This window comes from Ascaphus truei, chromosome 1 (genome assembly GCF_040206685.1).
Source record: "Ascaphus truei isolate aAscTru1 chromosome 1, aAscTru1.hap1, whole genome shotgun sequence".
Classification (NCBI taxonomy): domain Eukaryota; kingdom Metazoa; phylum Chordata; class Amphibia; order Anura; family Ascaphidae; genus Ascaphus; species Ascaphus truei.
The window spans coordinates 452,347,472-452,357,819 of NC_134483.1; the positions used below are offsets into that span (position 1 = coordinate 452,347,472).

Below are 10,348 nucleotides of genomic sequence, written 5' to 3' on the forward strand. Positions count from 1 at the left end.
CCGCTACGTGACGCGCGCATGTCAGTCGCAATTTCAGGTTGTTCGGTGGGAGTGTTCAAACTGAAAACTCCACCGGCGGCAAAGTGAAGCGTTGACGCTGCTACATTTTGCTGCTACAACCAAAAATTATATTTGGGGCTGCAGGCGCGTCACGTGAGCTGGTTCAGTGAACCAGCTCCGTGACACGTACGCCCCGCCACAAACCCTGCAGCCTGAACACAGATCGCTGGGCTGCAGGAGCACGCAGGGAGGCGCGCACGGACGCTCGCATCCGTAGCAGCCACCCTGAACTCGGCCTGAGGGGCTCTATAATTAGCTTTGACGTATGCAAACGGCATGCCACCGAGTGTCTCAGCAACGAGGACTCCAGGGTGCCGGCAGATCGTCTCTAACCACAGGTCTGTATTAACAGTCCTCTCCAGCGGCAGGTTAGTTGCAGGTACTGGATCAACAAAAGGTAGTGGGGTCACTCGTACAGGACCCTCTAAGGGTCCAAATGAGATATATATATATATTTTTTTTTAACCCTTGGCTTCAAAGTGGTTAAGAAAGTCTACTCCCACAAAGTAGGTCCCATTCCCACCAGAAGGTCGATACACTTACCTTTTAGGGTCTGCTAGCATTTTCTAATCTATTCTTGTCCTCCACTGTCAGCTCCGTTCAGTGTTGTACTGGCTTGTGTATAACGGGCTTATACAGGGAGAAAATAGATTGTAGGGACTACATGACCATAAGTGACAAAATAATTATATTACTGGTCACTCCGATATATAAATACATATACACAGTGATGGACAGAGCAAAGTGAGTCCAATAGAGACATACATACTATGAAAAACACAGCGCAAACTCATCCTCCCTATAGCCACACGCACACATATCCATGGGATATTTAGCCCATCTCTGAGTCTGCCCCAGATTTGTGTATTTCCCCAGTCATTCCCGGGAGACTTTGCAACACTGACCTCCAACTTCCCAGTTAACCAGGGGGGAGAGTCTGAGCCTCTATTCATTTCCTTTGATGACTAGGAAAACATCCAGCCCCCTCACATCAACTTTTAGGCTTTAAGAGCCTGATTGCCCCGACAACAGGCTGCCGGGGGGGGGGGCTTCACCTGTGGCACAGAACCAGTGCCCTCCCCTCCCCAGGGCAGGGGGTCGTTTGTTGCTCCCAGAACGACATTATACCAGTGCACTGACAAATACTGCCCTCTCCTGTGCTAATCACTAGTTCCCAGTGATCATCAGAGTGCCAGCATTAGGCAGCTGACTGGAGGGGGCGGGGAGAAGATCCTACCCACAGTTACAGTGTCCCTTCTGCCAGGCAGAGAGAGGCAATGATACAGCCCACCCCTATGTCACTATAGTCTATGTGTGAGCTTAACAAATGTAAACACCTATTCATTTTACATTGTAAATTATTGAGAATAAACTCCATTGTCATTTCACTGTACTTTTCCAATCTTCTCTGAACAGGAGCAGAACCTAATGTTATCATGCTTCCACGCTTCCCTTTATTATTAATTAACCATACGAGAATACAACGTACCTGGTCACACAGACAGTGTCACAAGAGCAAAAGAGTTTAGAAAATCATTGGCAGTTCTATACTGAGAAAACATGATCCAGTGTCTTGTAAGCAACTCATTTGCAGGAAACGACTGCAGACTTGTCAAGGAAGGATTGCCAAACATTGCTCAATTGTGGGATTTCCTGCTGTGGGGAACTATACAATGCAACCACACTGCCCTCTACAGCCAGCTCACACCACTGCACTGTGGGACTTGTGCTTGGTTAACCATATAATGTTAAAGCAGCACTCCTGGGGACATATTGTGTTGTTTATTTTATTGGCTTGAAGTAGGGGTCTCTGCAGCAGAACCTCATTCATTCCAGCTCTGGGGACCCCTGCTTTCCGAGATACTTACCTCCGTAGGTGCTGCCGGTATCTCTGCGCAGTTTACAGCTCCCACGTCACAAGTGATGACGTCAAGCAGGGCCATCTTAACAACATTAGGGGTCCCCGGGCAGAGCAGTGCACGGGGCCCTGCCTGCACTGTCGCTCCCAGCCTCCCACGCGCTCACTAGCAGCAGCAGGCACCGGAAGTGCTGCACTGCTAGGCTGCGAGCGGTTGTGACGCGAGCCGGGGTGCCGGGCGGAGAGCGAGCGGAGCCGGGGTGCCGGGCGGGGGGAGAGCGAGCGGAGCCGGGGTGCCGGGCGGGGGGAGAGCGAGCGGAGCCGGGGTGACAGGTGAGGGGAGAGCGAGTAGGGTTGCCAGGTGGCTCGTCCAAAAATACTGGACACAATGGTGAAAGGTGCGACTCACGCGAGAATCGTTGGTGGGGAAGAATGTTATTTATAAATGACCTGACTGTTATGTCATTTGTTCTAAATTTCACTCCAAGTATTCACCAATTTGCCCCAATTTATATTCTATTTCGTAAAAAATCTGGGGAGGAGTCTTGGGAGGGAGCACCCTTCCGAGGATTGTTTTAGGAAATAGAATATGAAATAGTGCAAATTGGTGCATGCTTGGAGTGAAATTTAGAACACATGACGTATGGTCAGATCATTTATAAATAACTGACCTGCAGTTATACTGTACATGGCGAGCAATACTGATCTTACTGCTCCTCCCACAAATTCCAAGATTGTTGCACCCCCTCCTCATCTTCTCTCTCCCCCCTTGTCCTCTCTCCCCCCTTGTCCTCTCACCCCCCTTTGTCCTCTCACCCCCCCTTGTCCGCTCACCCCCTCCCCCTTCATCCTCTCACCCCCTCCCCCTTCATCCTCTCACCCCCTCCCTTCATCCTCTGTTACCCCCCACCCCCCTGTCATTATCAGTACAGTAGCTTTCAAATTTAGACTTCAAAATCCAGCTTTAAATTGCATATTGAATCATGCCATTGAATAAGTAACCTGCCATGCCTTCTTGGGGATGATCTGTAAGTAAGAAGGGTGCTGCAGAGATTGCAATGCTGCTGTGATGAGAGCTGAGTTATTGGAGCCTTTCTGAGAATTTACAATGGTGGTTATTTTTAATAGATCTTGAAAATGGGAAGGCTGTTAGTATAGTAAAAGAAAAGTAAGGGTGAGTGAGCAATTAAACAAAGTTGCCAGTACTGTATGTACTGTCTGTCACCACACTCAAACACACACACACACACTGAGGCACACACATATACAGGCAGGACACAGGACACAGACAGAAAGACAGACACACTGAGACAAACACACATACACACACACACACATATACAGGCAGGACACAGGACACAGACAGAAAGACAGACACACTGAGACAAACACACATACACTCACACACACACAGATACACACACACACACTGAGACACACACATATACAGGCAGGACACTGAGACACAGACACACCTCTCTGCTGCATGCTTTTCCTCCGCTCTTTGGCCCCACCCCCCAGGCTGCTGCCACCTCCCGATTGGCTGAATTACACAGCAGAAACCAATCAGAAGCTGCCCAGCCCCCTAGCAGCAGCAGCCCAGCTCTATCCCATGTCCGGTATTATCTCTCATATTTTACCGGACAGGGTAACCAAATACCGGACACCTGGCAACCCTAAGAGCGAGCCGGGGTGCCGGGCGGGGGGAAGAGCATTGGTGGGCACGCATGGGCCGGGCGCATCGGGCCCCCCTATGCTGTGGGGCCCCTGGGCAACTGCCCAGCGTGCCCATACGTTAAGACGGCCCTGACGTCATGGCTTCCTATTGGCCCGCAGGATGCGGGAGCTTTAAATCCATCATTTCTATATCCCAAGCTAGCCCTGTCTGGGCTGCTAAACCTCCAGCTTTTATAGAGATGGTCACACTTGCTTATGATCAATTAATCAAGGGCATTTGATTAGCAGCACCTACTGCACCGACACACTTTATTCGAGCAAATACCCGGTATGTACCTGGCAGATACCTGGAATGCGCCACTCCTCACCTCTGACAAGCCCCGTTGCGTTTGCCTTCCCAGCCTGGGTTCATGCCTGGCTGACGGGCGGCTGATCTGTTAAATGATAATGATTAGGATTTAATAGGCTGCAATGCTTCGCGTGTCTACCAGATGGCATAAATTCATGAATTGTAATGCAGTATATATATATATATATATATACTGTGCAGTATTGCAGCCAGCGGGAATAAAATGCTTCAATCCCTGCCTGGAAAATACCTCAATGCACTCGGGCAGAAAACAGTCACAAACCTCAATACACCCGGGTATACCCGAATTCGTGGGACTAGCCGAGCTCGAATAAAGTGTGTCGCCAGTGTATCTGCTACTTAGCATCTTAATTCCTATGGAAGCAGTAAAGGTGTACTTAGTTTTTCACACATAGCTTCTCCATTTTGGCTTTATTTTTGTTAAATAAATCATGACACGGTGTAATATGTCATGTGTTGTTGTTCATCTGAGGTTGTATTTACCTAATTTTAAGACCTGCTAAGGAACAGATGATTGCTTTTTATTTGGACTAACAATTCATATTATAGGACAAGCTTTCGAGAGTTCTGCTCTCTTCCTCGGGTCAGCAATACTGATTTACAAAGGATTCTATGGCTAAAACAGAGATTAGGAAAGGAGAAAGAAAAAGCGGGACCCTACTGACCTGAAGAAGAAAAAACTGCTTGGTAACCAAAGCTGCATCACAGTATTTCTATATTTAAATATCTAAATGTAATAAAGTTTTAGAATAATAAACGCACAAAATATATATTCATATTACCTGAGTTAGCGTGAGCCTGCAAGCTCACCTGCAGTACCATTTCTAAAAACCTCTCAGGTTCCACCAATAAGATCAAAAAGAAAAAGTATTTCCATTCACGTACTACAATGAGGAAACGTAAGTAGCACACCAAAGTATTAATTCGTGAATTTAATTTACAATGTTTATTTTTAAAGATTTAAACCAGTTGCTGGTGGTGGAAATTCCCAATAATGTTGTTGTTGTTTTATTCTTGGTCTTCCCGATCACTCATTGTTCTCCACGGTTTGTGATTCCCCAATAATCTCATTATAACAAGAATATGGGGAATGAACAGGGCGTGACATGTTGCCAGTGGAAGTTGAGGTTTCACAAACACAGAGATAACAATGCTCACATATTTTCTATGTAGCTCACTGGTTTGGAATCTCTCTCACTGATTTAAGCATGTGTTGTGATGTCTCATATCAATGTCAGTGTTAAAAAAACAAAATCTGTACTTTCCCATCAACGTGCCGTTATTTAAACTACTGACATAGAAGCTCTGTAACTACACCTAACCCTGATTCCCACTTCTTTATGTTCTCCCTTCCCTTACTCATTTTTCCCCTAATCCCTCCTTGTTCCTTCGGTTTACCTAATTGTCATGTTAAATGTACCATTAACCATTACTCTTCCATTAAAATTAAAGAGTGTATTTTAATCTATGACCAAAATGTGGGTCCTGGAGGCTGACATCCAAAGTTGCCACCTTCTATTGAAGGCTAACCCAGAGATAAGTGTAAAAAACTCTTCTCTCTTACCGGCGGTGTGGTGCGGGTCTTCCGGCGGCGTCTTCCCGGCATTCTCCTGCATCTCCCCCTGCAACTCCCGTAAACATAGCTGCGTGGTGTGAAATGATACCGCGTTGCCATGACAACATGACGCCACGATGTTATGCTGCGTCATGTTGTCATGGCAATGAGATGCCGCGTAGCACCGTAACATCACTTGGCATCCAGTTACCATGGGAACGGGTGTCACGTGACGACGTGACCTCACATGGCGTCCCGTTGTCATCAACGCAGCGTCATTTGACGCCGTGCAGCCATGTTCACGGGTGTTGCAGGAGAATGCCAGAGACACCGCCGCACCCCGCCGCCACCCGCCGCCACCCGGAGATTAACAAACTAAACCCATTGCCCGGAGATACGTGGCCAAAACATGTAGTCTCCGGGTCAAACCCAGAGTGGTGGCAACACTGCTGACATCTCTGCAGATTTATTATTTTTAAACATTAAAAATATTTAAGAATATTTTCCAGTCATCATTTATACCACATTTTTATTTTCCCATAATAACTTGATTTCATGCTGCACTTTTCTTCCATTGGGACTCAAAGCTCATCACAATTACAGTACTGTATAGTGCACAGTAAGGGCTAGCTAACACTGCCTGCTAAGCGACATGCGCACGCTTACGTGTGTGCTTACGTTCGGCATTCTTTGAGGCTAGTGGATGAGAGTTGTCACACTAGAAACTGCTTGTGGCGGCAAAGTACAGCGTTGACGCTGCGACATTTTGCCACCACAACCCAAATTTAAATTTCGGGCTGCAGTCACGTCACGTGAGCTGGTTCAGCCAATAAAAGCGAACCAGCTCTGTGATGCGTTGTCACGCCCCCAATCGCCGTGACCCAACTCCTGCAGCTAGCTCACAGATAGCTGGGCTGCAGGAGCGCGCGGCGGAGGCGCTCACGGAAGTGCACGGCCATAGCAGGCAGTGTGAGCTCGGCCTAAGAAGCATTGTACATAAGATTGTTACAGACACAGTCCCTGCCCAGATGATCTTACAATCTATGTTTTTGGTGCCTGAGGCACAAGGAGATAAAGTAACTTGCCCAAGGTCACAAGTAGCTGGCACCAAGCTTTGAACCAGGTTCCCCTGATTCAAACTCTGTGACATTGTTTACAGAGTCAGTGACCTTACTCACTTCTCCACTCCTAATATGCAAAACACATTAGTGTTTCTCAGTCATGGTAATAAACAAGGAGCGGAAACTCAACTTTCAGCGAGAACGGAGAATAGGCTTCACTATACACAAAGGAAGAAACTGATTATTATTGCTTTGGTTGTTAAGAAAGTTCAAAGGTTTCAAGATGATATGGGGCTAGATTGTAAATTACTAGGGTAGTAAACTGTTCCTGATGATACCTAAATCTGATAAAGGGAAAAGTAATTATTGACAACTGTGGTCTCAGCTGAGAGAAAAGGCTATGATGAAAACTCTGAGAATCTTCCAGTACAGTACATATGCCATATTTGGTTATTCTATGTATGAAGGCGTGGGCAGTTTCTTATGAGATGATACCAAGTTAGCTGTAGGACCTTAGTTGGAAGTGGAGTGAGTTATTCTCAATAGCTGACTGGGTAGTTTTCTTTGGATAAATATGTAGCACAGAGGGAGGGAAAAGAAGGCGATAAGCGGTAAGGCACAGAATGATTGATTCCACAGGGATGTGAGAACGTAGTGATTCCACCATGAGGAGAGAGAGACGGGTTAAAACTAAGATTGAGGAAACATAAGTTTTATCATGATAGTAAGAATGATCCCACTTAGAAAACTACGCAACCATTTTTAAGAATACCATAACTTAGTTGGAACGTCACTCCCATTTTGTACTATTTTTATTTAAGTAATTATCTTCAAAATAAACGTTTCTTTTTATGTGATGAACCAGAATTACCAAGGTCTGTTATGCTGAAATAATGAAGAAAAAAACGTAAAAAGACATTTTACAAAACCCAAGAAACACCTACTGTAACAGACAAGGATCATGGAAAACTCAAAATAGGATGGGCACATCATTGCAAATTGTTATCCTTCAATAGTAAATCAAGATGTGTGGCGATCCTAGGGAAGAAGGGCCTGGGAATAGACCATTTGAAAAGCATATCTGATGAACACACATGAAATATGTTATTTGGGAGGTCAAAATGGAAAGTGAACGGTAGGTGCTGTGTAATTGGTATGCTCCAAACAAGTACAGTGAAAATGTCTTCCTTAACCTTATAAAATATGTAGAAAAATGTAATGAGGGTTATTTGGTCCTGGGTGGAGATTTGAACATAATGTAGTAGACGATAACAAAATTGACAGGAAAAGTTCGGGGAGAAACAGCAGCCCCCAAAAACCGACAGTACTGTAGGTATTATATATTTATTATTTTTTTTAATTTTTTTTAAATGCTTAGGAATTCAGTAGAGAACCATGTGACCGGAGCAGGAGCATTCCTATTGGACAGCCTGCTGTCCAATAGGAACGCTCCTGCTCCTGTCACCTGGTTTCCCGGCTCACACTGCTTACCTGCTGCGGTGCTGTGTAATGGATTCCTGCTGTCCCACGCCAGCTGAAGACACTTCAGATGCTGCCACTGTCACCGCCACAGGACCTCTGCTGCTCTTCATAGATGCCGCCGCGGTCTTCCTCCACCCTGCAGGTAAGTGGTAACCGGGTACCCGGCCGGGTAGAACTATTGATTTTGGCCAGGTATCCGTTACCCGTTTTTTCTATAAATCACTACCCGGTATAACACTAATAAATGGCTGTAATGTGTACACAGTACTATGGTAATTCCCTAGTATACAGTGGGTATACATGAATGTAATGTTTACAATTATATTAAATGTGTTTAAATTGTCACATGTCCATTATGCACGGGGACGACGAGGATATTCCACTGAGGGGAGAATGTAGCACCCTAGGGGTATATGCAAAGAAAAGAAGAGACAGCGCACCACTCTCATCGTGTAAACATATTATTAATAAGTAACCAAGTACATGTGGTAAGTATTGCACGTACAGAATACAAGATCTTTCAAGCAGGCCATGTTTGGGGTATGTTACCACTGTCACCAATCAGCTGGTTCCTCCTCCGTAAACGACCTCCACCGAGGTCTCTCAACCAGATCGAGTGAGAGGAACGTGCTCTCGTCTGGGATGCAACCGTCTCTGTGGGGTCGTCGTCAGATGATTTCAATTCCTGGAGCGGCAGCACCTTTTCTCGGTCGTTTGGATCCAGGGGTTAATGTGGTAAACTGGAACACAAATTACTCCCGCACTGCCGGTTATGGGGCTTGCTACCCACACTGATAGCCGTACACTCCCGGTACCTATTGCAGCACCACTGACGTCACCGGGTGTGCCGCATCACAGCGACATACCAATTAGGACTTAGTGGATATAGCTGCAGGTGCCGTGCCGAGTTGTAACAGTGATGTGGAGAATTGAGCAAATGTCCCACAGCATACACATACTTACTACTCCTATGCGTTTCGTCAAATAAAATCTACTTCATCAGGGTTAATTATTAGTGTACAAAACACATGGTATTTCAATCCCGTGCCAGCATATGATTGGTCGCTCAGGGGAAATATACTCGACCAATCACCGCTTGATCACTGGGTCTGCACAGATGTATACATGTTTACAATAAGTAACAATACACACATAAAATGTATTAAACAATATCAGTAAAATTGAGGAAAAAAAATCTAAAAAAGTGTATAACACACCATTCAAAAGCCAATATTGGTATAAATCAGCTGAAATAAAAGAAACAAAATGTTAGCAACAAAGTATCAATTAAATATATAGGGTTAATTGGCTATTAGCTAATCAGAAACTGAGAACTCACAAACATAAGATAATTGTAATAGACATACTAAATGGATTGGATGTATATACAGTTTGTATTTAAAAGATAATAAATAAAAAAATAAAAGTACATTTACTGGGATACATAAAAAAATGAATTAAATGTTACATTTTAAATTCAAGCACTTGACTTATAAATCAGTTGAATGATACATTCAAGCTCTTGATTTGTCAGTTATAGTATTAATGTCAACAATAAAGAACTGATATTGGCTGACTCTGATATAATGACCAGATATCTAATTCTTCGTTCAGACCTTTAGGGGTCAAGGTTTTCACTTGGTAAATCCAAAAGCTTTCTTGTTTAGAAAGAGCCTTCAGTCTATCTCCTCCTCTCCTATTTGATTGTACAATTTGAATGCCTTTATATCTCATCAAACTCGAATCTCTATGAGGATAAATCTTAATATGGCAGGACACACTGTGTTTGTCTAAGCCTATTTGAATATTTCTCATATGCTCGAGAATCCTGGTTTTCAAGAAACGTTTAATGTGGCCTATGTATTGGAGCCCACAAGGACACTCCAACATATAGACCACATGTGTGGATTTACATGAAATAAAGTCTTCAATTTGGAACTTTTCATTAGGGACTGTAGATAAGAAATTTTCTATCAACACGGAGAAGTTTACATGCTTTACAATTACTGCAACCAAAATTACCCACAGATTTAGAAGCTAACCACGTATTAGCAGATGGAGTAACAATACTAGGTCCTATATCACTAGGAGCCAAAATGTTCTTCAAATTCTTGGCTTTTCTATATACATTTTGGTCTCCCTTCTAAGGCTGCGCTTATAGTGCCGTCGACGGCGACGCAGACGTCACGCTGCGGTTGCTGGAAAAATCAAATTGAAGTGACTTCCAGTGATCGCCTCCAAGCCGTCGCCTCACGCCTACTAGAAGCGCACGCGACGGTGTAAAT

The 10,348-nt window shown here is 44.6% G+C and overlaps 1 protein-coding gene across 6 annotated transcripts in view; it reads right to left on the reverse strand.

Annotated features, from left to right (window-relative positions):
* Positions 1-1,704, reverse strand: part of ALPK1 (alpha kinase 1) — a 144,185-nt gene extending 142,481 nt beyond the window's left edge. For 2 of the 6 annotated variants that reach the window (XR_012804162.1, XM_075617090.1), the window contains exons 1-2: positions 1,550-1,698; positions 604-690 (exon numbers count right to left, since the gene is read on the reverse strand). Coding sequence is in view for 1 of the 6 variants with exons in the window: in XM_075617090.1 (XP_075473205.1) it covers positions 604-623 (20 nt within the window). In the remaining 5 variants the exon portion in view is untranslated. Of the gene's footprint in view, positions 1-603; positions 691-965; positions 1,170-1,549 lie in introns of those variants that run through there. The other 4 variants (XM_075617102.1, XM_075617110.1, XM_075617127.1 and 1 more) reach the window with 3 other exon arrangements.
* Between the last annotated feature and the right edge of the window lie 8,644 nt (positions 1,705-10,348).